General features: G+C 52.5%; 12 protein-coding genes across 12 annotated transcripts; 6 read left to right on the top strand and 6 right to left on the bottom strand.

The window, feature by feature from the left end:
- Positions 1 to 33: 33 nt before the first annotated feature.
- Positions 34 to 1,514, bottom strand: PtrM4_008580 (GTPase, probable translation factor; the record flags this gene model as incomplete). Its single annotated transcript, XM_001930833.2, has 4 exons — positions 34 to 582; positions 773 to 1,258; positions 1,307 to 1,378; positions 1,440 to 1,514. The coding sequence occupies 4 exons, from the start codon at positions 1,512 to 1,514 to the stop codon at positions 34 to 36; spliced, it is 1,182 nt and encodes a 393-aa protein (XP_001930868.1).
- A 628-nt stretch (positions 1,515 to 2,142) lies between these two features.
- Positions 2,143 to 2,961, top strand: PtrM4_008570 (DUF862 multi-domain protein; the record flags this gene model as incomplete). Its single annotated transcript, XM_066102890.1, has 3 exons — positions 2,143 to 2,484; positions 2,543 to 2,904; positions 2,955 to 2,961. 3 exons carry the CDS (start codon positions 2,143 to 2,145, stop codon positions 2,959 to 2,961), a joined length of 711 nt encoding a protein of 236 aa, XP_065965092.1.
- Positions 2,962 to 3,150: 189 nt separating this feature from the next.
- On the bottom strand, positions 3,151 to 3,801 carry PtrM4_008560 (mitochondrial 37S ribosomal protein uS11m; the record flags this gene model as incomplete). Its single annotated transcript, XM_001930831.1, has 1 exon — positions 3,151 to 3,801. One exon carries the CDS (start codon positions 3,799 to 3,801, stop codon positions 3,151 to 3,153), a length of 651 nt encoding a protein of 216 aa, XP_001930866.1.
- A 235-nt stretch (positions 3,802 to 4,036) lies between these two features.
- On the top strand, positions 4,037 to 5,741 carry PtrM4_008550 (uncharacterized protein; the record flags this gene model as incomplete). The annotated part of the gene is made up of 2 exons (XM_001930830.2): positions 4,037 to 5,019; positions 5,066 to 5,741. The coding sequence occupies 2 exons, from the start codon at positions 4,037 to 4,039 to the stop codon at positions 5,739 to 5,741; spliced, it is 1,659 nt and encodes a 552-aa protein (XP_001930865.2).
- A 1,171-nt stretch (positions 5,742 to 6,912) lies between these two features.
- Positions 6,913 to 7,740, top strand: PtrM4_008540 (uncharacterized protein; the record flags this gene model as incomplete). The annotated part of the gene is made up of 1 exon (XM_001930829.1): positions 6,913 to 7,740. The coding sequence occupies one exon, from the start codon at positions 6,913 to 6,915 to the stop codon at positions 7,738 to 7,740; it is 828 nt and encodes a 275-aa protein (XP_001930864.1).
- A 1,194-nt stretch (positions 7,741 to 8,934) lies between these two features.
- Positions 8,935 to 10,275, bottom strand: PtrM4_008530 (uncharacterized protein; the record flags this gene model as incomplete). The annotated part of the gene is made up of 1 exon (XM_001930828.2): positions 8,935 to 10,275. One exon carries the CDS (start codon positions 10,273 to 10,275, stop codon positions 8,935 to 8,937), a length of 1,341 nt encoding a protein of 446 aa, XP_001930863.2.
- Positions 10,276 to 16,530: 6,255 nt separating this feature from the next.
- PtrM4_008520 (60S ribosomal protein uL24) lies at positions 16,531 to 17,093 on the bottom strand (the record flags this gene model as incomplete). The annotated part of the gene is made up of 4 exons (XM_001930826.2): positions 16,531 to 16,685; positions 16,739 to 16,832; positions 16,885 to 16,947; positions 16,998 to 17,093. 4 exons carry the CDS (start codon positions 17,091 to 17,093, stop codon positions 16,531 to 16,533), a joined length of 408 nt encoding a protein of 135 aa, XP_001930861.1.
- Positions 17,094 to 17,539: 446 nt separating this feature from the next.
- Positions 17,540 to 21,152, top strand: PtrM4_008510 (Trichoplein multi-domain protein; the record flags this gene model as incomplete). Its single annotated transcript, XM_066102889.1, has 3 exons — positions 17,540 to 19,900; positions 19,964 to 20,741; positions 20,818 to 21,152. 3 exons carry the CDS (start codon positions 17,540 to 17,542, stop codon positions 21,150 to 21,152), a joined length of 3,474 nt encoding a protein of 1,157 aa, XP_065965091.1.
- Positions 21,153 to 21,540: 388 nt separating this feature from the next.
- PtrM4_008500 (Ost4 domain containing protein) lies at positions 21,541 to 21,699 on the bottom strand (the record flags this gene model as incomplete). The annotated part of the gene is made up of 1 exon (XM_066102888.1): positions 21,541 to 21,699. The coding sequence occupies one exon, from the start codon at positions 21,697 to 21,699 to the stop codon at positions 21,541 to 21,543; it is 159 nt and encodes a 52-aa protein (XP_065965090.1).
- An 18-nt stretch (positions 21,700 to 21,717) lies between these two features.
- On the bottom strand, positions 21,718 to 21,892 carry PtrM4_008490 (uncharacterized protein; the record flags this gene model as incomplete). The annotated part of the gene is made up of 2 exons (XM_066102887.1): positions 21,718 to 21,759; positions 21,812 to 21,892. The coding sequence occupies 2 exons, from the start codon at positions 21,890 to 21,892 to the stop codon at positions 21,718 to 21,720; spliced, it is 123 nt and encodes a 40-aa protein (XP_065965089.1).
- A 260-nt stretch (positions 21,893 to 22,152) lies between these two features.
- On the top strand, positions 22,153 to 23,335 carry PtrM4_008480 (CCCH-type Zn-finger protein; the record flags this gene model as incomplete). The annotated part of the gene is made up of 2 exons (XM_001930823.1): positions 22,153 to 22,778; positions 22,942 to 23,335. The coding sequence occupies 2 exons, from the start codon at positions 22,153 to 22,155 to the stop codon at positions 23,333 to 23,335; spliced, it is 1,020 nt and encodes a 339-aa protein (XP_001930858.1).
- Positions 23,336 to 24,454: 1,119 nt separating this feature from the next.
- Positions 24,455 to 26,400, top strand: PtrM4_008470 (UbiH, 2-polyprenyl-6-methoxyphenol hydroxylase and related FAD-dependent oxidoreductase; the record flags this gene model as incomplete). The annotated part of the gene is made up of 2 exons (XM_001930822.1): positions 24,455 to 25,093; positions 25,144 to 26,400. 2 exons carry the CDS (start codon positions 24,455 to 24,457, stop codon positions 26,398 to 26,400), a joined length of 1,896 nt encoding a protein of 631 aa, XP_001930857.1.
- Between the last annotated feature and the right edge of the window lie 337 nt (positions 26,401 to 26,737).

Raw genomic sequence — 26,737 nt, 5'->3', positions numbered from 1 at the left:
CCAACGATCCAGTACAGCCAGCGGACAAGCAGTCTACGCCTTTGCCGCACCGGCCTTGATGAGGATGATATCACCATCCTCAACAACGTAGTCCTTGCCCTTGGTCATGATCTTACCCTTCGCCTTGCAGGTAGCTTCATCACCTTCTTCCCTCAGCGTGTTGTAGTTATATACGACACATTGGATGAAAGTCTTTTCGAAGTCACCGTGAATGACACCAGCGGCTTGTGGTGCCTTGGTACCAGTCCGTATCGTCCATTGTCGGACTTCGTCGGTACCAGTTGTGAAGAAGCTACCAAGTTGAAGAGCCTTGCGCATAGTCTGGATAGCCTTGGGAAGCGCGGACTTGGTGCCCAGGTTCTTGAGCTCCTCAGCAGCCTCGGCGTCGGACATGACGGCAATGCGCTCCTCGAGCGCTACGGAGATGGGGATGATTGGGTCACCAGGGGCGTTGGTCTTGACCCATTCAGCGATCTTGGGTAGGTTCTTGTTCTTTTGGCGGATGTAGTCCTTCTCGCTCAAGTTGACAAGGTATACCACAGGCTTGGCCGAGAGGAGGAAAAGAGGGTTGATGTGCTCGACCTGACGAATTGTAAGTTACGATTCGCGAGGAGATTGATGTTGCGCAATGGAGTTGAATGTTACAAATCAGAAAAGGACGTCACTTCAGGACGGTCCAGCGTTTATGGACCATCAGAGAGCTGGGATTATAGAGCAATCGCTCTTTGTCATCTTGTAACAGGGGTAGGAGAAAAAAAGAGGACGGGCTTACCTCCTTGGGTGACCAGTTGCCCTTGCGGACATCCTTGCCAGCCTTGAGCATCTCAAGGACCTTCTCAACGGTAGCTTGCTCCTCTTTGAGCTTCTTCATCTCCAAACTCTGGCCGCCTCTCCTTGTCTCCTTGACAAGCGCTGCATGTGCCTTCTCAACGAACTCAATGTCTTTTAGGCGCAGCTCCTCGGCAATAATGTCCAAATCACGGATTGGGTCGACGTCGCCCTCGACGTGAATGATCTCGGCATCGTCGAAGCATCGTACGACTTGGAAGATGGCATCGACAGCGCGGATATGTGACAAGAAGGCGTTACCGAGACCCGCACCAGTCGATGCACCACGGGTAAGACCAGCAATATCGTAGATGGTAAGATGGGCAGGCACGACCGACTTAGGCTTATAGTGCTCTACGAGCCAGTCGAAGCGCTCATCGGGGACCAGCACACGAGATTCTTCGGGGTCGATGGTGGCATATGGAAAGTTCTACGCACATTAGCAAAAAAATCAAAACGCAAACGACGCGTGACTTACGGCAGGGTTACCCAGTGAGCACTTTGTGATGGCTTGGAAGAGAGTCGACTTGCCGACGTTCGCTAGGCCAACCTGGCAATTACTGTTAATGTGAGAACGCGACAAAACAAAGCTACGCAGGGCTCTCACTCACGATACCACTCTTCAGGTTATTGCCTGGCCTGCCGAGCGGGAGCTTCTCCTCTTTGACCTGTTTCTTGGGAGGCATTTTTTTCTTCTTGGGGGCTGACGCGTATGTGCGGGCAGAGGAGTAGAGGAGGAAAAATTTGGTGGGACAAGTACAAGAGCGAAAAGAGGCCGAAAATTGGCTGGCAGTGCTTGCTGCCGGAGGGTACAAAGTGGGTATCAACGAAGAGAAAGAAAAGGTGAGCGACCTGGTGGGGGGCGTGATGAAATAGAGGGGTGGGAGAGTGACTTGCAGCCGCTCTCCTGCAGTTTTGCTTGGGTCGGGTTGGTGACGGCAGAGAGTCCAATCGAATTTTGCAGCTTAAGTTCCTGCGCTAAGACGCATTGACGTGCTTCCCAAATAGGCAAGATGGCTTCTTAGGGTGGGTGCATGCTCGCCGCGCCTCCAGACCGCAACGACGCGGCCATGTCTGCCCTATGCCACAGACGCTCGACCTCCCTCACCGTCTCCCCACACCTCCAGGGCCCTCTCCGCATATTACTCCCAGGGCTGGTCCCGTTCCTTTTACTCTTGTAACCTCGGCTCGCATCCCTCAATATTCGGACCCTTTGGCAGCTTTCATGATACCCCACCCTCTGCTGCCCATTACGCATAGACGCACCTGACTGCAATACATACTATACTCATATTGTGCACACACCCGTTCAGAATGTCTTCTTCTACCCGTCCAAAACCCTCGCGCAAAGCGTCTGGCCAACAACATAGGAGTACGCTATCGTTACAAAGAGCAGAGGTTACCATACACGTCTATGATTTACTACCACCCGGCAAAGTGTCGACGGTGTTGTGGGCAATAGGCAGTTCTCTGTTACATACAGGCGTCGTCATCGGCGACAAAGAATATGCATATGGTGGACACGACCGGCGGGATCTGACTGGCGTTTATTGGACCAAGCCAGGACAGGAGCCTCCAGGCGGCACCTTCAGACAGGCCATTCTACACGGGTTCTCGTTTCGGCCTGCGGAAGAACTGGAATCTATTATACAAGAGGTGCGACATTGAAATGAGATGCGGTTATGTGATTCATGGGCTGAACTGATCAATCTAGGCCTCACACGAGTTCCAAGGCACATCCTACAACCTCCTCACAAAGAACTGCAATCATTTTACATCCTACCTCTGCGAAAAGCTCACTGGTCGCCCAGCCCCGAGTTATCTCAACCGAGCTGCCAGCATCGGCGTCGCTCTCCCATGCGTTGTACCACGGGAATGGATAGCACCACCGGATTATGATACTGCGGATGGAGAGTTACTTGACGAGGACTTCGAAGACGAAGGGGCGTCGATGCTGCGACACGACCGAGAGCGGGAGCGACATCGAACTCATGAAGAAAGCAGAGGCTGGGAGCACGCGAGTAATCCTACTGGGAGTAGTCGCGCAGATTCGGGCGGCGCAAGAGGCCCTATTAGGTATGAGGCCGGAAATCTTGCCCCCAGACTTGTTAGCATCGCGGAAACAGATTCTAGTGGTAGGACTATTCCACCCGCTGAACGGGCACCGTTGCCAAGAAATTTGACATGACTCAAATTGGCTTGTTTATCTTGTTATATGTGCGTCTCCAGTGTGCCTGCTTTCAAAAGCCGAAAGCGTATACCCATAAACTCCTGGTGGCGGCATACTACCCACATATACTCTCCCATATATACACCAAAGTCTCAACCCAATCTCCTCGGCTTCTTACTCCTTGTACCACCGAACTTCAGCCTCGTCGAGTCTGACAACTTGACAATCAACGGTCGTACCTTCCTTCCCTCAGCACCCAATATCGCTTTTGTTACAGCCTCTCTCCCCGCCCCAAACCCCCTGTAGGTCAGTTCCAGCTTCTGGATCTGCGGTAGTAAACCCTTGTCCTGAATTCTGCTCATCAAGAAGGCGGCCAACTGGTAGGCAGCATCATACGTTCCCCGACCTGCTTTCCTGAAGCCAATATTCCCACATGACACGGATATCAAGGGGTCGCGGTTCGGTTTGGTGAGACAGAGATGTGTGTTGTGCTTGGTGGCGTAAACATGTAGTTTGTGTTTGTCGTCTTCTGCCCACTCGCGCGCCAGGTTGACAAGACCCGAGGGCTGGTTGGCGTTGGGTATTATGCTTCTGATGGACGGGTTGTAGGGGTCAGGACCTGCTTGCTGAAAGTTTCGGTCTACATTGGAGAGCATCGAGTCCATTTGGATTGGTTTGCCGGGTGGTGCAGCGGCATTGTGTGTGCTCTGAGTGAAGGCCCGCGCCGATTGTGAATGACGACACGATGCGCAAATGGTGGATGTGAGGGAGCGGAACGTTCGTAGCGCAGTGTTGTTGGCCATGTTGGGTGGTCAATGGCCCGATCGAGGCTCGGGGATGCACTGAGAGAAGGTCGCAGAAAGTTGCGTAGTTTGGGAGGCACTAACTAGTGCCGAATGGCCGATGCGCAAAAAGATGGCAACCCGCCTGACGTTCTTCATTCAACCTTCGCCGCGCCCGCCCTTCTGAGAATTATCTGCTGGGCCGGTCCTGCCCTTTAATTGAAGACTTAGCTTTTATTGTGTCCAATCCCGGAGCATGCGACCGTCAACTACGAGCACATTTGCCGCCAGTGCGCGATGGAGGATACAGCCCGCCGCTGCAACGCCAGCAAGCGCATACGGAAGAGCCGCAGCGTATAGGCGGATATCGACTTTACCTACAGCTTCAAGACTATCTGCTATACGCACTTCACTACCCACACAGTTTTCGCCCTCGGCAATTCCTCTCTTGCGGAGCCAATTCATGCCCCACGATGTCCTCCGCACGTCATCCGCATACGCCCGCCACTTCTCGTCTCGGCCCGGTCTATACAAGCAAGCACAGAAGCAAAAGGTTGTAAACGAGGACGAGCCCGCCACACGAACCGAGCCCAAGAAATCTGCTGCCTCTGAGGGAGAGCAGGCCGCAGGTGACCAGGCAAAGAAAGAGGGCGAGGACGCCAAAGAGAAGAAGGAGGGTGAGAAGGAAACTGGTGAACAGAAGGAGGGCGAAGAGGGTGAAAAGAAAGAAAAGAAGGATGCCCCGCCACCTCCGCCCCACGGCGATAAGACGCCATGGCAGGTCTTCACCGAGACTTTGAAGCAAGAGTTCCAGGCTTCGAAAGATTGGAATGAGGGCACAAAACAGTTGGGCGGTGCGTTACACGATTTCACCCAGAACCCACAAGTCCAAAAGGCTGGGGAGCTCTCAGAAGCTGCAAAGACCAAGACCACGCAGGCATTGAAAAAGACTGCGTCAGCCGTTGGTCAAGGTGCGGCCTGGACCTGGGATACTATGCCTGTAAAGGGTGTTCGTGCTGCTGCGAGGGTTACTGGTAGTGGTCTCGAATATGCGACCCGGCCAGTACGGCAAACCAAGGCTTTCCAGGCTGTCAAGGAGACTATTGACGATGGTAGCTCATCGAGATATGGCGGCTGGGTTGAGAAGGAGGAACGTAGGAAAAGGCGAGAATTACGCGAGCTCAACGAACTCAAGCGAGCTGGCGGCAAAGTCCAAGGGCCAATGGTTGAGAATCCAGAGTATGTTCCCATTGACAGCTATAGGATTTCTCACTAACAGCAAAAGTGCTGGTACAAACGTAACCCTTCACAAGGACGCCAAATACAAGGAAGTGTGGCGAGAATGGAAAGACAATTCCAAGCTCGCTCAGGGCTTCTTCAATATGAAGACCGTCTACAGGGAGTCTGACAACGCCATCATCGAGACTGCCCGTAGCATTTCTGACCGCATCACTGGCTTCTTCGCCGAAAACGAAACGGCCATGGTCATCAAGAAGTTCCGTGAAATGGACCCCAGCTTCCAAATGGAGCCCTTCTTAACCGAGATGCGCGAATACATTTTGCCAGAAGTTCTCGACGCATACGTCAAGGGCGATGTTGGCGTCTTGAAAGAGTGGCTATCCGCAGCCCAATACTCTGTATACGCCGCCCTCATGCAGCAATACCAGGCCGCTGGTCTCAAGTCGGATGGAAAGATTGTCGACATCCGCGGTGTCGATGTTTTAAACGCCAAACTCCTCGAACCAGGCGAGATCCCCGTCTTCATCCTTACCTGCAGAACCCAGGAGGTGCATGTCTATCGCAACGCAAAGTCTGGTGAACTGGCGTCGGGCATGGATGACAAGGTCCAGCAGGTCACATATGCGATTGGTGTCACGAGGATTCCAGAGGATGTGAACAATCCCGAAACGAGAGGCTGGCGATTGATTGAGCTGCAGAAAAGTGCTAGGGATTACTACTGAGCCACTCGATCCCAGCTCGTTCCCTACTGCTTTTCTTTTCTCACGCCCCACCGCCAATGTGTACGATACGATTATGGCTTTGTTGTATTTGCGTGCTCGCCATGAATTAGGCGATTTCCCACGTTCTGCCCACTAGCATCTTCCTTTGGCGTCCAAAAAATATTCCAGTTCGATACGTCTCTATCATGGTCGTGTCTGACTACCTTTTTCTTCGTTTTCTGGGGCTTGGAAGCGATGGTGGGGGATAGATGGTGGATCTGGGTTTCCTTGTAGATGAGGATGGGCGTATTTTTCTTCTCCAGATATGACACTCTTCTCTACTCTGTTATGTATAGTATGGTGGTTGGATGAGGGCGGTAGGAAAGAGGAATGATTAGTCAAGTCCAGCAGTGAGGAGGATGAACAATCCTCAACAAAGCAAGACCGGATATCTAACCCTCTCAATGAGGAGTCTGCCATTTTATGCGTTGATGATATGTGTGACTGTGTCAAAAACGGGAGTGGGACGTCATGTCCATCCAAGTACCAGCACAGGTAGGCAACAACCCCAACCCGTTCAAATACAGAGGTTGGCACCTGATGCCAGAAGAAGCCGCTTAGGAACATCGATTGAAACTTCGTGCGAGCTATTACACCTCCCAAGACTCCTTTGTATCTCCGTTCCGACCTCGCCCGTCCGTCGGTAGCCTCCTAGCGCTGGGCAAGAAGACACAACCAACCCGCGTCGCCCCTGTACCTCGGCAACTTTTATCCAAAAGTCCGAGCGTGCACGGAATCCCCGACATAGTGTTACGCTTTCACAACCCACCGAACCGAACCGCACTCGCTCGCTCACCGACTCGTGTCGTTTTCTATTTTCCCCACGCTAGCCAGAAATTTCTCTTCTGCTTGGGCTTCTAGACGCAACGCGTGTTCATGTTGACCGCAAGGATAGCCTTATCGAGGCATGTGGGCCTTGGGGCGGGAACGAGGAGTTTGGCGGCGGCGCCGTTCCGGTGCGAGGTCGGCTTTGGTGGTATAAAAGATGGAATCGTTCCTGGTTGTTGGGTGAGAGGACAAGAACGGCAGGGATTGAGACGGTGGAACAGTAGTGCTTGTATGTGAGATTTCTTCTTTTTCTCAGACACACTTTGTCCATATTTATATCTATATAAGGGAATATGAAGGTTCAATGCTAACACAATCGCCTCCAGCTTCACCACCAAACCCCCAATCTTCAACAACAACAACAACAGCACCACCACCTTCTTCACCTCCAAACGCAAAACGCCCCTTGTACCTCACTTTCCCTACCGCGCTCGCCCTAACCCTCTTCGCCTTCACAGCCGGCTTCACCATGTCGGGCAGCCCCGCCATCCCCTCAATAACCGCGCTCGCAAACCCCCCCACAGACGCCGAAACCCTAACCATCTACCACCCAACCACGCCCTCTGAATCCGAAATCGAGACCCTCATCCAAACACACCCACTCACGCAATCCCTCCTCTCAGACCTCCGCTACACGGCCTCGCGCCCGCACTTGAAAATCCCCGAGCCCTTACGCCCCCAAAACCTCACGGGGGGCACTCTCCTCGGCGCAGATAAAATCGCCGTTCCACCACTTCAATTCGCAACTCAAGACGGCTCCAGCTATGTGAGTTTGCAATACTTGGGTCCCGCGTTGTGCGGGCACCCTGGTATCGTGCATGGAGGGTTGCTGGCCACGCTGCTGGATGAAGGGCTTGCGAGATGCTGTTTACCTGCGTTGCCGAATAAGGTGGGTGTCACGGCGAGTTTGAAAGTGGATTATAAGGCGCCGTGTTTGGCGGGTCAGGTCGTGGTGCTTAGGGCCGAGACGGTAAAGGTCGAGGGGAGGAAGGCGTGGGTCGAGGGACGGTTGGAGACTTTGGGGGAGTGGGAAGGGGGCGTTTGTGTCAAGGAGGGGACTGTGTTGACAAGGGGGGAGGCGTTGTTTATTGAGCTAAGGCAGGCGAAGCAGATGGCCAGGGTTGTGAATTAGAACGGTGTGGTATGGCGTTGGAGATTGCGTGCATTGTTCCTTTTGGAAGAGAAACGCGGGGAGGGCGGTATAGATGTGTGTTTGATTACGTTGTTGATTTGGGCAGAAACAGGGTGGCTAGAATCGCCAGGTTAGACTAGACATGACATATAACTACAGACATCCACAAACTAGTTAGATAAATACTTTACCCCGATACAAAACAACGCAACACTACACCCATCGTCCATCTCATCACAATCATACACATTTGCCAACATCACATCACACACACAAGCACACAAAGATATAAGCTCTGACCCAAGACACATGCGCATCTTTTTCATTAGAATATTACCGTCTCGACCCGGAACAAGAAAAACATGGCCATCAACATTAGACGACCAACATTTTCCCCCGGCTGGCCAACACACTTTCTATCTACATACAAGAGACAGACAGACAGGAGATGGAGGAGATCTTATCCGTCTTGACACGGACGCCATTAAACAAACAAACAACACATACCCATATACACACACACCAGAGACATTTGTGTGGTCGGTAGCCGCGGCAAGTAGCAGATGTCGTTTGTTTCAACGACAAAACGAAGCTAATCCGCCCACCCAACAGACAGAGCAACGAAAAGAGATGTTCAGGAAAGATGGATGGATAGATGGGATAAAACCAAAAAAAGAAGAAAGAAAGAGTGTTTAGAAAATGAAAAGGTGGTTGTGAGAGAGTGTTGTGGTTATAGAGTAAGTAGATGTTTATATACACTGGTAGTAAAAGGAGGTACTTTATCGCGCCCAAATATGAGAGCGTTTCAGAGGGAAAAGGTTGCCTTGGCGGATTGTTGATGTCGAGGTGGGGGTGGGGTTGACGCGCTGTGAGGGGGTTGGCGTCGGGTATCTGTAGCGACTGAATTGCAAAAGGCGCTCGGTCCACGGGTGGAAAGGGGAGTGGGCTTATGCAATGGGATAAAACAAATGGGGTGTAGACGCCCGGCGCTGGATGGCATGCTATGCTCGAGAAAGAAAGACTGGCTGCTGATGTACATGGATATCCGTTCGCTGAATGATGCTACTTTTCGAGGTGGGAGGTGGAAGAGAGGGAAGCACAAATGAGTAGGTGTAGAGGGTGGAGTAGGTGAGGCGTTTGAGTGTGGGCTCGTTATCGACGTCAAGACCGGAGCTGAGCATGATCAAGAGAGATTTATCGTCCACCCTCACCAATGTTCAGCCATGACATGTCGGCTTGCACCTTCTTTGAGCTGTCCTGGTTGTTTCCTCCCGGGAACATGGTCACGTTGCTCTCGTGTCCGGCGCGCGGCGCAGGGTAGAAGGAGCCGAACTTGGGGCTCGGTAACGCAGCGTCCTGTTGCGCTTTCGTGGCAGCGCCTGCCCCGCTGGGGAAGAGTGTGCTGGTACTCTCGCGGGTGTTGGGCAGGTTGATCTGTGGTGGCGTGGGGTACATTGAGCTGAACTGACCCTTGGAAGCCTCTCCTGCTCCGGCAGTATCAGAAGGGAACATGGTGTATGAGCTGTCACGCATGTCAGGAAGGACTGGTGCGTTTTCTTGTCCAGGGTAAAAGGAACTTAAGTTGCTCTTAGGGTAGAACGACTCATTCGGATCGGGATAGTACGAGCCGTTGACGTCGTACTTGCTGTTGGGCTCGATAACCATGCTGCCTGTGTACTGACTGCTAGTTCGTCGGTCCTCACCCACTGGGGTCCAGCTTTCCACAGCCCTGTGGCGGTAGTGATCGCCGTCGTGGCTGAGGCCGGATATTGTGCTAGCGTTCGAGTTGGCGCGGGCGAGCTCTGCTTGCATAGGCTGGATGTTGTGTGCTAGACCAATGCTCGCAGGGGGTGCTCCAAGTGTAGGACTGCCACTCGCCACTGAGCTCAGACGCTGATTATCTCCAAACTTGGGAATCTCCAGTGGCGCGATGTGTTGCGAGGGGCGTGAGCTGTACATGTGCGAGTTTGTATACCGCGACACACTGTCCATGCTGGTCCGATCCGACGCAAAGGTTGACCGGTCAGCTGGTGGAGCGTTTGCGAGATTGGTAGCATCGTTGTTAGCAAAGTAGCGGCTCCAGCCTGAGCTGCGAGCTCTTGGGGCAGGTTTGGCTACTCGGCTCGAATTTTGGCGAACGATTTGATCAGCAGGTTCCGGCTTAAGGTCGAACTTGGCAAGCTCATAGGGCTCAGAGTAACCCAGCGGGCTGGTCTTCTTGACGAGGCCTGCCGTGCTGGCGTCGCTCGCAGCGTTCTTCTTGTGGCCAGTGTTTCTTCCTTGGATAATAGCAAGCGAAGTGAGTGAGTCGTTGTTGTGTTTGGGCTGGTAGTTGACCACTGATCCTCCCGCTTCTTTCATAAAGTCGGCCCCGCGGTCGGCAAAGCTCATACGAGCATCACGGGCCTCCTTCTCCACGTAGCCAGCATTCTTCTTGCTCTTGTTCTTCCTGTACTTGAGACACAACAAGACCAGGACCAGAAGAAGCGCAATGCCGAAAATTGTTCCTAGCGTAGCCCCGAGGACGGTCAGCATCCTGCCCTTGTTGTCAGGGGGTGGTGGAGGAAACGCGGGAGTTGCTGAGTTGGTAGAGCTGGCGGCAGCTGATGGATCTGAGGTGGAGGTTGGCGATGATGATGTGATGGAAGACGAGACGGAGTTGGAGAGCACCTGCTGTCCACTAAACACAGCTGTCGCATTCATCCAGGCGTTTTCAGTGGCGTCGAACAAAGCAATGGGTTCCTCGGGGTTTCCTCCGCTCGCCACGGTCTTGCCATCCTCTCCTTGAGCTAATGAGTAACCTGATCGTGTCGACATTGGCGCATATGTTTCGTTATATGAGGAGAAGTTGTCCAAGACTAGCCGCTTCGACTTGCCTCCGACGACGGTGCCCGGATTTGCGGGCTTACCGTCCTTGTTCAATAGTAGTATCCGCTCCACGGCATTTGGTGTTACACTCATGTCAAACTTCTGGAGAGCGACTTCTCCGTCTTTGCTGGAAACGACGGTGCACTTGACTTGTTCCTGATTTGAAAGCGGTTGTTGGAGCTTAACGCCAAGGTCCTGCCATCCTCCTGATTGCGTAAATTTCCAGACAGCAGTGTTGGTGGGGCCACCACCGACTAGCAGCGCAGTGTTGGGGTCCGAGTTCATTAGCATAGGCATTACCGACGGCGGTGCGCCCAAGGATTGTAGACTGGAGACGGTGTAAGGCGATTTAGTAGAGTACAGGAAGGTTTCTGTCGATGCGCCGGTGTTGCCCTCGACTTGTGATCCCGAGTAGACGAGAATTTTTTGCGAGTCCTGGAGGTAGACTGCGCCGTGGTTGACTCTGTTCTGCGTATTCCAACTCTCCGAACGTAGCCAATCCCACTTCTTTTCCGCAAATGTGTAGTGCATCAGTCCCGGGTAGTTCCAGTCGGCGGCCGTGGCATTGGGCCGTCCTCCAACGATGAAGAGTTTAGCGTCCTTTTTGTTACCCTTGGGTACCGCCTTGACGCATTCGGCGCCGGTGAGGGATATGTCCATTGGCAATGGCTGCCATTTTGCCCCCTCTTCAAGCTTCAGCGACTGGAAACCAGCTGGCGAGTATACGTAAAGCGTGTCTTCGTAGATTATTGAGCAATGCCCAGTCAAGGGGTACAGCGGTTGTGGCGTGCCCATGATGATGTAGATCGGTTGACGATCGGAAGGAAAAACGAATGTAGTGAGCGTTTAGTGTCGACTCAAGACGCAGGGAAACACTACCAAGGACCAATTAAGATTCCGGCCGACTTGTCATATCTATGTGGCAGTTGGTTGTGTGTATTAACAGGACAGGATGCAGAGATGCAAAGAGGACCCGCGTCGGCTTCAACTGGAAGCGCGTGTGGTGAGGAGAAGGTTAGACGCAGTCAACTGTCGCAATATACAGGGTCAGTCGGTCCAAGGCAGAATGGCAGCGTCGTCCAACGTACTTGAAGTCCAAGACACGACTGATGTCAACAGCAATGTTTGTGTAATGGGTGGCCGACAAGTGTATTCGAGCGAATGCACAGAGAGCTGGGGGCAGGCGCTCTCTCAAAGAGGCGTTAAGGATTGGGGCGAAGGGTAGTTTTGTTTGAAATGAGAGGCAGCACAGCTGTGCAGAGTGCGGGTGGTGTCGAGGGGAAGCCGTCTTGGTGAGGCTGTCAGGCACGCGGAGGCTGAAGCTGGGGAGAGACAGCTGAGCCTGAGCGCTGGAGCGAGAGGGAGACGTCCAAGCGGCCGGTGAGAAGGCCCGTCGTAGCTCACGGGCGCGCGCAAGGGCAGAGTGGCAGCAGCAGCAGCGTCCGGGTGGGCTTGGGCAGGATACCAAAAGCGCCTAAGCGGCGACGGCACGAGCGAGGGTGACACCATGCACACGAAGAGAGTCAGGGGGTTGCTGGTGAGACAGGCCAATGACGTGCGCCCAAAAGCCTCGTTATTCGCCTTTGCCCCTGGCCTTGGCCGAGAGCATTTAGCGGCCTAGTTAGCCAAGAAGGGCCTCCAGGGCTGCGTGCAGCGAAGAAACAGCCCAGTGTCGGACCTGGGCCATGACAAGATGGTAAGACGAAGACGATGGTTAGTTTTGCCCCGAACATGTACCTTTGCCATTGACTGCATTCACTGCATTCACTGCATTCACTGCTGCCATGTTGCCACATAACCTGCAAACGCCGCCTACCAAGAGGGAATCTGCTTCCGTAATTGCTGTCGTCGCCGCGCCGCCGATCTCATTCTGGTCGCATGAAACCTCGACACAAACGGGGACATGGACAAGGATTCGCATCATTTCCCCTCTACGATCAACCCTCACGAATCAGGACTGACCGCTCTCCTGCTTCCTTCTGTACCGTACGCGCGCTCATGAAAAACGCCTCGCATCATGGTGAGAGTATGTAGTAAGAAAGACAGTCAGACGGAAAAGGTCAGCATGCAGGTCCAAAGTTTGTTGCCCTGACCGTAGTCGGTAGCGTCCGCAGTAGTCTTTGTGCCTAAGTAAAGGCTACACTAGATACCAGTACCAGTGCCGTATATGCACATGCACAGGCACAGGCAGTAGTGCCCTGCCATGGTCCACATTTGGGCACGGCTCTGCGCATCTCGAGCTGCTGCCGCTCGTCATACTACTGCAGTCATTGCTGCACATTTGGCCACAACGGCTTACCTGTCTGTTGGTCGGCCGTAGACTCGGGGCGTCGTCAGGTCGTCGTCACACCCTCATCACGCCTTTGCGACAATGATTCGAAACTGTCGACTGTCATGGCACAATTGCAATAAAAACACAAGACGCGCGCGCTCCAATGGCCGCCAGCTGCCTCGGGCGTGGGTGGAGGAATACGAAGCGACGAAGCCCCTCCTTCGTAACTTACCTGCGCCTGCCATCTGAAACCAAAGGAAACCTCGGCCCCTGACTCAGCCTGTTTGCTAACCACGCGCTGTAAGACATAAGCGCATAAACCGTGTCGTCTACATACACCATCATCTATCTTTGACCAAGCATCGTGACCCGTCACCGACTCATTGATTGTGGCTACATCCGTCCGTTGTCATTAACAATCTGTCACACACCCCCACCCCGGCCCGCTGCGACTGCCCATATTAGCTCACTTATCCAGGACCTCCTTCCGCCAGTGCTCACATAAGTACAGTACAATGCGCTTGGCAGTCATCAATCGATCCCAAGAAGACAATCGCCTTCTCCAACCGTCGGCAAAACAAATGCCATGCAGCTAACGAGCCACCAGACAGGCCTGGCCTTGCACCACGGCAGTGGCGGCACACTACTCTGCAACGCCAAAGCCCTTCCAATACCCTTCCAAAGCATTGAATATGGACAAAGAAGAACACCTGCGCATCATAGCAACTTTGTGTGCACCAATCTACCCTGTCTGAGCAACGAGCCTTGTCCCTACCTCCAAGCTCCGATACGAAACAGTGTCTACGCCGCCAACACTAGGCTCTCGTAAGACGCGACGGTACGCCTGGTAATTCATTTCTCCTTGCTCCAATCAAAGACGCGTTTGCACATGTTTCTTCAGGCGCGCCTGCGTCTGGGGAAAATCCATGTACGCCATACCATCAGCCCAAGGCAGCCTTTTTCATCCAAGCGTTCAAGAAACCACCGTCCATCTGATATTAACGGCATGTGGAGCGGCACTTGCATCTGTCAAACCTGACATGGCGGTCCTCCAACAGAAGCATCGACACGTAGATACGCGAACGCGCAATAAGCAACGTCAGGTGAGCTGGAACAGCAGCTTTTCATATCTGGAGCAAGCCTCGTGCTTTTTTCCATACAAAACGGTAAATGTAAAACGGTGCATGTGGGGGGGGAACATGTCACCGCACGTGGGTCTTTGCAGGCTTCATATATTCCTTTTCCCAACCCCTCAATCGAGTGTACAGTGGAGCATTGCAAGAAGCAAGTTCGTTCAAACTACCATTGTTATCGCGATTGCGAACCCGATTAGATTAAATCAAGCATATAGTAGCATGCAAAAGCATGCGAGAGCAATGGTCTAGATTGTTTCCAAACAACCTTGGATGTGTATTCCCAGTCCGTAACTAGGCGTGCTTTACATACATTGAAGCCACGTTTAGAAGTTGTGACGAAGCCCTATAATACCAATTTACTGGAAACCAGGTGTTTGTGACTTGGAAATCGGGAAGGTGGGGGGGGGAGCAAACGAGCCTGTCAAAAGATTGAATCACGTTACACGTACAACTGCATAGACTATCAACATCACCCAAGCAAATCGCGTATCTCATCATGTCGCCATCTCACATACGAGACACGGCCCCTCCACTACCGCCAATAACTTCCCCCCTCTAGTCGTCTACTAATAACCAACCCGCCACTCGCCACCGCTCACTTACCCAATCAACCCCATCCTCCATACATGCCCTAAAATATGTACAACACAAAATTCTTTGTCCAACTTCCGCTCCGCCCCGCGGCCTCCGATGATTCTACCGACCTCCGAATACGAAGGTTTCGTAAATCTTAATTTGCGCTTCCGTCCAATGGCTGTCACCGCGCCGAGTCGTACCCAGGAGTAGTAAGGAGCAGTAAGCAGTGTGTCTCCGCGTTGTTCCGGGTATGTGGCTAAAGATCGGATGATTCCATCATGGTAAGGTCGATACGCTGGGTAGTCTTCGTGGCCGTGAGATCGCGGGGTCTGGGCGTCAGGGTAAGTTGGGTTGGATGGATATAATTTCCTGATGAAGGTAGAATGGAATGGGTAGGAGGGATTTCAAATAGCACATTCCATGGTGGGAAAATACAACCATATACAGATCCTCAAAAAAATCTCACACATGGTTTATCTGGTCTACAATACATCATCTTTCCATATTCGTCACCAGAATCTGTATTCGTGTATTATACCATTGCAATACGGAAACCTCATAAGTTTAATGCCAGTACATATACTCGCTACCATCTGTTCTCTGACATACCACATTACCTCGACCAGCTCAGCCTAACCACTGCCCACACTACCTAAGCCAACATCTGTACAATTCCAAATCAGTATACAGCCCTTTACATTTTAGATTCAAACTCCTCTAGTCAACCACATCTCCTCCACACATGTCCTACACAAAAATATCTTCCATCTCCGTACCTCCGCCATCCACTCTTAGCGCGAACCTACAACACCTATCCACCACGACATGAACCTCCCGACCCAATGAGACTGCGCCCCCTTCAACCCAATATCCACACTATTCGAGATCGAAAATCGACATCGACGATAAACCCACCAAAGTTCTCCGTAGTAAGCCCCCAGTGCTCCACTAAAAAGTGCAAACTAACAAAGGCAAAAAAGCAAATAGAAACTAAGGCCCAAGACTCAAGCCAAACCTACGGTACCACAACATGCAGTAGCACCATCGTACATGCATAACCGAGCCCAAACATACGTTAGCTGAAACAGAAACACCTTCTATTTAGAGACACAAGACGTCATCCAAGAGTCTTCTTTCTCGGCCTATCTAGGCGTGCTGCTTGAAAGACGTGATCAAGCTGTTTCTAGATGCATGATGAGAGATAGGTAAGGGGCGAGCGTGAGATAAGAGAGCATTTACAGAGTAGATTGGAGAAGAGTGTGGTATTGATTGTATTATACTCACCTCGTGGGGTGTTGTAGTTCGGGACCATGCCATGGAGGAACAACTTCGCTCGTGAACAGTATACCGGCCAGACAAGTAAAGCAAAATAAACATCATTGGCAAAGAATCAAAAGATGATCAAGGATCCGATTTCATCATAGGCAGTATGTCGAAGCATCACATGCTTCCATCAACATACAAAACCTATCATAATTGTAGAAATGTGTCTCACCATCAAATCATCTCCTTCATCGAATATCTCGAAGACGATCTGCAGGCGAGCAACGGCTATTGCCATCGGTCTTTACTCTTCGCTAGTCGTATAGCTCACGGCAACCAAGGGATACGGTTGATGAGCAGATATCCTAGCGTGATTGGAAACATCACGTGTAGACTTTTCACGGCGACGGCAGGAGTAACAAATCCGATTGATTGCCAAACTCCAGATCCATCGTTGGTATCATTTCGAACAGAATATTTCGACGGGGCCGCATGACGGCAAGTCCATTGTTCGAGCTAGAAGCCGGTATAACGCCCTGCTTTTCATGCGCGCATCGCATGCCCAGACCGTGAACCCATGATATGCATTTCATCCACTGCGGGTGAGTACGAGAGCTCGTGTCGATGTCCCTCGAAGCCGTGATGTGTCGTCAACCAAGAAACAAAAGTGAGCGCTTATGCCTCCCTCTGCTTCTTCTTCTCCTCGCGACCGGCGCTCTTGCGCTCCAGGATGGACTCACGGTCCTTGTCGAGCTTGAGCTTGGTGACAACGACCTTGGAGGGAGCGATGGGGATGGGGACCGATTGGCCGTTGCTCTTCTCGCGGACGACTGTGTTTCAACTTAGTACGACGGAAGCCAGAGGTGATTTCAGGGCTACGCACTGCCGTTGACGTGGATGCAGTACTTGAGACGGTAGACGGATGAAACCTTGCCCTCACGTCCTTTGTTGGAGCCGCGGACGACGGTGATCTCGTCCTGAAAAAATTAGCACACAAAGGCAAGGAGGAAGCAAACTGAGGGTACTTACATCCTTGCGGATGGGAATGCTGCGCACTCCGTGCTTCTCGCGGAGCTCCTTACTCAAAGGCGCCTGAAGGTTGTTAGAACATGTCCATTGCATTGTTCCAAGTCTCTTCATACGCTCATGATGACCCGACGCACACTACTCGGCGCACTGAAGTGTGCCTTTCGCGATTTGCGGCGAGAGCTCGCGACCATTGACTGGACCTTGGTCATTTTTGCTGTGGATGTGGCGGGTTGTCGGGTTAGTAGACAAAGTTCGTGGTCGCAACACAAAATTGAGAGTCGGGGGACTCATTGTGCTGGGCCGTCGCTTCGTTAGCGCCGGAGTGATGGTTTTGCCGGAACGCCGACACGTCCGGCCCATGCAAGCCGCCAACCCAACGCGCGCGTCGGAATGATGGATGAGTGCCGGGACGTTAGTACTTCCAGCACGCGTCGCAGGTAGTCTGTCTCGCTGTCGGCGTACTTGGCGTGTACACTATACACGGTGATAGTAAAGTGTCGCGCTGGAATCACCCCACGTCCATCGGGATTCAAAGCGACTCTTTACCATACTCGCCCCCTGTACGCGAACCGGCATTCTCCATGCTGTTGCCCTACCTACCTCACCTGTACCGAGGCTATAGGTGGGCTCCTAGGCTCTAGAACACACACCCGCCATGTCATCCAACAATTACAATCAATACAGCTATCCGTACCAGCAAAGCTCCGCCCAGCCGTACTCGACTTACCAGACCGCATCTGCTTCGAACAATGTCGCGCCCGCGCCCCGTCAGTACCAGCAGCCGCCGCCGACTCAGGCACAGGACTACATGTCCTATCAGCCACAATTGTACGCGAATCAGAATAACGGCTATGCCACGGGTCAGGACAATTCATGGAATGGCACCAACTATGGCAGCACGCGAGAGACGACGAGTCGCGCTGCCGAAGTTCTGCGCAACATGAGCAATCCATCTTATACGAATAATAACACAGCGGTGACTAACCAAACGGCCTTCACCGCAGGCAATGCCACGGCTTCGCACTCTGGTCACTATACGACAGGCAATTCACATTCACCACAAGTGCAGGCGCAGCCGGCTTATGCGCAGTCGCAACCACGTCCCCGCAGTGTCAACACGAACCGCACACAGCCAGCAAGTCGAGGTTTACCGTCCCCTGCTATGACGGCAGGCTATCCCTCACAGAGGGCACAGACAATATACAATCAGCAACAACAGCGTTCCGCCAGCCCAGCCCAGCCCCAATACAACAATGTACCTGCCAGTAACGTGAGAACTGCGACTATGACGGCTACGGCAAACCAACACTATACAGACTATAGCGACCGACAACTCCCTAGCGTCGACGCCTCGCGTAGCTCTCAGAACGCCACATCGTCGACGGCCTACAACTACGGCAACGCGCAAATGCCTTCGAGCGCAATCGCACAACCAGCGCCCACTGCCACTATGGCTGATACATACAGTGCTCAAAGTACCACCACCGTAGATCCACTGGCAGTGTATGATCCGTGGCCGGAATACCAGCGTAAACAGGCCGCGCAGAAGGCGATGGAGGATGCACAGCGCGCAGAAGAGGAAAGGATTGCCGAGGAGGCGCGTAAGATAGAAGAGCAGAAAAAAGAAGAGGAGCGCAAGCGACAGCAGGAGGAGAACCAACTACGACAATCGCAGTCAAGGTCGATGACGGCTCAAAAACAACAGCCAAACGCTGCTGAGACAGCCTCTGCAGCACCGACTGGCAACGATGCGGCCCAAGCGTTGGAGACTCAGATCCGTGAGGTGATGGCCAAGATGCGCGAGTTGAACAGACAAGATCCAGCTATGCTGGCACGCATTTGGGACGAAGAACGTAAAGCAAAACCCAAGTCGCCCACGGTGCAAAGCAAAGCCCCCTCCACAGCTGCAGCCGCAGCTGCGCAGGCCGTACAACCTGCCCAAGCCAACACACCTCAGCCTATCAGCTCAAAGAAGAAGACAGTGTCCAGAGACACAGTTGACCTACGCCCTCCCAAGCGAGCCACGGGAAACACTGTTTGGCCACCTGAGAAGAAGGCTCATCTAGCCAACGCAGCGGCGGTATATCTCAACGCCCAGAATGAGGTCCAAAAAATCGAAGGCAGTCAGGTGCTAAACATGCTAAACCGTAACCCATCTTATATTGAACTATGCGAACAATTAGAGCACATGGGTCTGAAACTAGATCGTGCTGCTTTCGCCAAGAATTTACTTACGGCTGTACCAGACGTCAATTCAGCGTCTCGCAAGTCCGTACCCCAACCTACACCGGTTCCAGCGCCGAAACCTCCCGTACCCCCTGCCGTCATGAAGAGGGAAGTCACGACACCTGGTGTGCCAAGTCCACAATACAGGCCAGCGGCTGCCTCACCAGCAAATGGAGTAACCTACTCGTCATTCCCGGACGATACCCCGGCCGCACCTACCCCAGTGCCCGTTGCTGAAATGGTCCCAATAAAACCTGAGCTGAGAAAACCCGCAAACAAAGAGGAAGCAGCGCGCAAGCGCAATCTGAGTGACCTTGTCGACCTTACCCAGCTATCAGACGAAGACGAGATGGGACCGCCACCCAAAAGGCTAAACACAGACTCTCTTCATACATACGGATCTCCGCAGCCAAGTTCCCAGGACGCAATGCACGTCGACCAGGAGCCCGCAACCCTGAATTTCCCCATCTCCCATGCACCTGCTCCCGCCCATCCGCCACAAGCATCCCTACCTCAACCAGTTCAGCCGCCTAGTGAACTTCGATATACAAGTTATGTCGAGCCACTGGATAAGAAGAAAGCTCTACGTCGTAACACCTACAACCCCGCCACAATCGCACGAGATGTTCTTCTTGCTTGTGGCAGACACCCATCGGAGAGGAACCTTAATCAACATCTCGACGGACTTAGGACAACTTTAACTCAGATCACATTCGACGCGGATCTTAGTACGATTCGCTGGGATTTGATCGATCCTGGAAACCCACCACCAGGTTACTTCAAGAACGGTGTCCAAGCTTTGACAGAGGATGCGGACGATGAGGATGATTCGGATGAGGACGAGAGAGCACAGGCCCCCCGAGCTCCGACCAACGCGATTGGCGGTGAAGGTGGGGCGCAAGCCAGGGTCCAAGCTTTACCAGAAGCAATCAATCCGTTCAAGCAAAAGCGCCGCGGTCGACCTCCTCGACATTCTTTCCCAGACGGTGCAGGCCCGACAACACCCAAACGTCCAATTAATTTCGCGCCGATGAATTCCAGTGCTCCTCGTCCGTCTAGCGGTGCTGCTGGTGGAGTAGGATACCAAGCTTTCCGTTCAGCCACTAAGTACGGCCCTGATGGAAAACCGCTTCCCAAGAAGAAGGGTCGTCCAGTTGGATGGAGGAAAGCGATTCATGGATCTGCTGCAGCACAATCTCGCACAGGCGCAAATGGTCAAACCGGCTCGTTGAGTTACCAACCTCCGCAACCGAGCTCTTTGCGCAATGTTTCCACGGGCCAGAGCAACGAGTCAATTCGCATCGATTCCAGGTCGCCGAGTGTTGTTCGCCAGTATCCGGTGTACAATTGCAAGTGGCAAAATTGCAAGGCCATTTTGCACAACCTGGAAACGTTGCAAAAACACGTCTTCAAGGTACATCGGAAGGAGACGCACCGGAAAACTCTAGAGTGCCTATGGGACGACTGTGGCAAAGAAGTCACCAACTTTGATCCCATGACCAATATGAGACTCGAACGTCACCGGCCATTTTCTTTTGACCTAGAGAGTGACTGGCGCGGCCATCTACAGCAGAACCACTTCAGTGATTTGTCATGGAAGCTCGGTGACGGACCAGCCGGGGGTCTCTCTGGTAAGGAAGATAGTTAGAGGGCGTTTGCTTTAGATGGATTGAGTTCGTACATCTTATCTAACACTTAATAATCTAGATTCACATGATTCTGAGGTGGAGTCGTATCTGAACGATGCACAAGGTCGACAAGTCACTCCACGGATTACCGTCGAACCAGAACGTTTAGAGGCAATTCGTTCATCGTGGTCACCACAGCCGTCGGCAGTTGCCCATCGGGGTCGTGGGCGTCCAGCAAAATATACGGCAGAACAAGAAGCTCGTGATGCACATGATAGACTCGTGTCGCATAAGAAGCGCATTGGAGGGCCGGGCATGGATCGCGGAGGTGCGACGCTGGTGAACGAGAAACGCAGAAGAGGCCTCATTGAGACTGAGGAGACAGAAGAGGAGCTAGTCGATGCAGAATATTAACGGAGATGGTAGTGTCTTTAGGCGATGGGATCTCATCTGCTATTGTTTTTTTGTATCTCTGACAATTACGCGTATACCCACTGAGAAAGCTTCACGCATTTGGTTGGCTTTGTCGAGTACATAGTTGAAGTAAATGAAAACACAGTACATGCCATATCTTGCTTAATCGAATATGGTATTATACAGGTGTGATAAGCAGAACACGGTCCCATGTATCCGTCCGGGCTCATGGTCTGGTTGTGACATGTGCCATGTGGTGTACGCCATAACTCCATGCTGGTGTTTGACATGCGTCTTCTTGATGTGTGAATGGTATAGTTTCCTCTCCGTCCCCTGCATGCCTTTGCAGCATTCTTAATTCCCTGGTGCCAGTAAAATGTGATATCCCTTATGCCTTGGCCTTTGACTTGCCCGCTGCGGAATTGGGTTTCTCCTGGACCTTGTGGTCTTCCGAGTTGACCTCGAGGAAATGATATAGCACGATGAGCATCATAGCAGCGCTTCCGAGGAAGATGGCGAGCGAGTAGAGTTGGCTGTCGGTAATCATCTTGGTGCTGACGGCGCGTCAATGACAGGTGGGCAGTAGTGTGGAGGGTTTCAAGATGGACTGCGGAGTTGTCAGTGGATTCAATTGCCGCATAAAATTGCCAAAAACTTACAGGAGGTGAGAGCGACAGGGCAAGTTTGAAGTCGGGAATGTCGGGGCCGTTGTTGTGCTGTGATTGATTGCTGGGGTTCATGTGAGCGCTGGAGGCCACATTGGAGCTTCGGGAATGTCGGCGATCCTGGCAGGGCAGGCTGGCTCTTAGCGCAAGTCACTCCGCCACTCGAAAATCCACCCCACACAAGCGTCATTCTCACTTTATTACACACATCCTGTGTGCTATACCGACCACCAGGCACCGAACTCGACCTCAACTCGATCCCCAAGTTCGCGGGACCCCCAACTCACCTCACCCCACCCCACTGTCATTTCCACGCCCGCACAGAGTCACCCAACATGGCACCCAAAGGCAAGGGCGAGCAGCCCAAGGTGAAAAAGGTCGCCGTGGACAAGACTTTTGGTATGAAAAACAAAAAGGGAGGAGCCGCCCAGAAACAGATTGCGCAGATCAAGGCGACAGCTGCCTCGGGAGGGTCGCCCGATGAGAAGCGAAAGGCGGCGGAGAAGTTGCAGCGCGAGAAGGAGAAGTTGGCGGCAGAGCAAGCACGCAAGGAAACCGCCGAGCTCTTCAAGCCTGTACAGGTCCAGAAGGTGCCCTTTGGAACCGACCCCAAAACAGTACTATGTCAGTTCTTCAAGAAGGGCAACTGCGAAAAGGGCAAGAAGTGCAAGTTCAGCCACGACCTGGCTATCGAACGCAAGACGGAGAAGAGGAGTTTGTACACTGATAGCCGAGACAAAGAGAAGGAAGAGGAAGAAGAGCGACGGAAGAAAGACAACATGGACAACTGGGACGAAGACAAGCTGCGACAGGTCGTTCTCAGCAAGCACGGCAACCCCAAGACAACAACGGACAAGGTGTGCAAATACTTTATTGCCGCTATCGAGGACCAGAAGTATGGTTGGTTCTGGATATGTCCAAATGGAGACAAGTGCATGTACAAGCACTCTCTGCCGCCAGGGTACGTTATTCTTCTTTTTCTTACATGCGCAAATCGTGGCCCGATAGCGCACTTCAAAACGCCACACAACAGATGTATTACTACGAATCTTGTACAACAAAGGGCCGCGCATATCTTTCGAAGATACCAAGGTCACGCTCACATGGACTAACACGATCCACAGGTTCGTTATCAAGACCAAGGAACAACGTGCCGCCGAAAAGGCGCTCATGGCCAACTCACCACTCAACACCCTCACTCTCGAAGACTTCCTTGAGTCTGAGCGTCACAAGCTTACCGGCAAACTCACACCCGTCACACCAGAAACCTTTGCAAAATGGAAGAAGGAGCGTGTCGACAAGAAACAAGCCGAGGAAGAGGCCAAGAAGATGAAGGAGGCCACGGGTAGGGCCATGTTCGAAAAGGGCGACTGGGCACAAGACAGTGATGCGGATAGTGATGACGATGATTCAGATGAGTGGAATTTGGAGACGATGCGAAAGGAGACCGAGGCGGCCAGGGCGCGGAAGGAGGAGGAACGCATGGCTGCTCAGATGGGAAACATGACAGTGTCTTGAGTACGTCTACGATTTGGCTTGGCAACTCAGCTGGGGACGTTATGGTGGCTTGGATAAGCCACCGGCTTGATTGGGAACTTCTGGGGAGAAGAGCGCTAGAGCCCAGAGCCTCACTGCTTGCCACACAATGCTGCAAAAGCTTGCGGGGTATTTCCGGGGCCAGGCTTGGAGAGGAAACGCACATGGTGTAGAGAGTCTCGGACCATGAGAAGACTCGGCTCTATTTGAGCTCAGCATTCATTGCGACATTGTCTTACCATACTACGGGTTGCTCAGTCAGCTTTTGTGTCTGGCGCTGGCGTCGTGCGCTTTGTTGTATCGGATAATACATACGGCATTACAGAGTTTACATGTTGTCACCAAGTATTGTAGAAAATGGCGCTGTGCAGCGAGGTCCCATGTCTTGTCCGGTGTAGGTGTACCGAGAACGTGTACCGAGGGTATGCGCCGTCCGGGTTTCATGCGCACGCACTGGTTGTAACCACTGATTCATGCAAAGAGTACGGCCGTGGTAGCGGCATCGTGTTACTGCTGACTCCTGTTCGATTCACCATGTTATTTACGCCGATGTACTTTACTCATCCGCGATTGAGCTGTCTGGTTGGCGGTGTGTTGGTGGCAGGATGGTAAGCATATGCGGAGTTGACCTGGAGCTATACTCGATCTGCTGCTGATAGTCTCGAAACCTAAGGCAAGGAAAGACGGTACTTGTAGCGCGTGACTAGGCCATAAGCAGCCTGTCTTAGTCCTGATGCAAACGGAATATGTCGGCTTGGCAGCCATGTGCCGCGCATAACTTCCGCCACGCCGACTGTGACGACACGGTTGGTCGGCGGCATTACTCGATGAGGGCCCTCTGCATCCGATTTCACTGCCGGTACACACTCCACATTCCCGACTTTCTTTGCCATGTCTACACTACCCAAACCGCGACCCACATGGAACCCCATGCCGTCCAATGTCTTTCTTATAAAGGACCTTGTCCGCTACTCAAGCTGTTGGACATTTACTTACATTGTTATCAATTGACTTCATACCTCTCAGCCCCTCCTTGCCGTCTACTTTCTGACCTGAAACCGCCCTTGTACACATTTGCAGCTCGGATCATACCGAGGAGCAATGGCCGTCGAAAACTACGACATCGTCATTGTCGGCGCTGGACCTGTTGGTCTCTGTCTGTCGACAAGTCTGCAAAGATGGGGTTACAAAGTCAAGCACATCGACAACCGGTCGGAGCCTACAGCCACCGGCCGAGCGGATGGAATCCAACCGCGTTCATTGGACCTCCTGCGGAACATGGGTCTTAAGCGCAAGATTATGGAATGGGAGCCTGCTAAGGTGTACGAAGTTGCTTTTTGGGACCCTGCGCAAAAAGGCATCCAGCGAACCGGTACCTGGGCTAGCTGTCCCAAGTTTATCGACGCAAGATATCCTTTCACCACTCTGCTCCACCAGGGCATGATCGAGCGGACTTTCATTGGTGACATTGAGGCAAACGGAGGCAAGATTCAACGGCCGTGGACCATCAAGGGATTCAAGAACGATGGCGTGGACAAGACTTATCCCGTTGAGGTCAAGCTGGCGCACATTGATGGTACCGCAGAGGAGACAGTCCGAGCCAAGTACTTGTTCAGTGGAGAGGGCGCTCGGAGTTTTGTCAGGGAGCAACTAGGTGTCAACATGATTTACAAGGATCCTATCGCACACGTCTGGGGAGTTATGGATGGTGTTGTTCGAACCACCTTCCCTGACATCAAGGTAAGCGACTACGAGTTTACCAATCTCTATTCCATACTAACAAACTTCAGATGAAATGCACAATTCACTCTGACGCTGGATCAATCATGATCATTCCCCGCGAAAACAACCTGGTCCGTCTCTACATCCAAGTCGCCTCATCCACCGACAAGGACTGGAACCCACGCAAGACCGTCTCGGCCGAAGAAGTACAAGCGCGTGCTAAGGAGATCTTCAAGCCCTACACCATTTCTTGGGACAGGGTTGAATGGTACTCGGTCTACCCTATCGGTCAGGGTATCGCTGAGCGCTACACCCTCGATGAGCGCGTATTCATGGGCGGCGATGCATGCCACACGCACAGCCCCAAGGCCGGTCAGGGTATGAACACAGCATTCCTCGACGCAGTAAACCTTGCGTGGAAGATTCATCACGTGGAGAGTGGATGGGCACCACGAACAATTCTATCAACCTACGAGAGCGAACGCAAACAAATTGCAGAATCTCTCCTCGACTTCGATGCACGATATGCAAAGCTCTTCTCCGCACGGATACCCTCAGCTGGTGAAGTCGCCGGCGCATCAACAAAACAAGGAGCAGAAGACAACGAGTTCATCAAGACATTCAAAGAGAGCTGCGAGTTCACCAGCGGATACGGAGTCGCATACCCACCCAACGCTATCAACTGGGGTCCCCAGCACCCCGCCCAACACCCACTCATCCTCTCCTACCAGAAAGGCACAAGCCAACGTACCGGCCGCATCATGAGCCCGGCAACCGTCACCCGCGTCGTCGACGCAAACGTTGTCCACCTCGAGCAAGAGATCCCCTTCAACGGCTCCTACCGCGTCTTCGTCTTCGGTGGCAACCTCTCAAAGACATCCGCCGCCCTCCAAGACCTCGCAACACACATGTCAGCTCCTACATCATTCTTCAGTGCCTTCCTCCCCGAAGACCTAAAGACAAAGGACCGCTACCATGAACGTCACAACCCCCACACCAACTTCCTCTCTTTCGCCTTTATCTTCTCCGCCCAAAGACCAGAAATCCATATTGACGAACAATTACCCGGTCTGTTTGCCCGCTACGCCGATCACGTCTATGCAGACGATGTCTGGGATCAGCGCGTCCCTGATGCCAAGGCAGCAGCACACGCAAAGATGGGTCTTGATGAACAGACGGGTGGTGTGGTCGTTGTTAGACCGGATGGATATGTGGGTGTTGTTGTTAAGCTTGCCGAGGGCAAGGGTACATGTGAGGCGTTGGATAAGTGGTTTTCAAATGCAACGGGGAAGCGGTTAGGAGGTGATGAGAGGGCGAGTTTGTAGGAAAACACAAAAGGGATGGTTTTGGGTTTCGTGAGCGTTTTTGTTTGTTGTCGTATGACATATGTTGCATACGTAGTTTTTTGATTATCAAACGATGAATACGTTTTTTTGTCCTAAATCTGTTGAAGTCCTTTACGCTCCGCTATGGGTTGCTGATAGACATATTGTATAAATTCTACAAAAAGATACTGTTCTATGACTTTTGTGAGTGATGTATGACTGTGGCAAAGAGTTTTTTAGTTTGGTTCACCCCTAATGCATATTCCACTCTCTTTCCTCGACCAGTATATGTGCTTGTCTGCACTGCGGGATACAGTGTACTAAGCAGATTGTAACG

This window comes from Pyrenophora tritici-repentis, chromosome 1 (genome assembly GCF_003171515.1).
Source record: "Pyrenophora tritici-repentis strain M4 chromosome 1, whole genome shotgun sequence".
Classification (NCBI taxonomy): Eukaryota; Fungi; Ascomycota; class Dothideomycetes; order Pleosporales; family Pleosporaceae; genus Pyrenophora; species Pyrenophora tritici-repentis.
The sequence above is the reverse complement of the archived record's forward strand: the minus strand, read 5'-3'. Positions and strand labels throughout refer to the sequence as shown.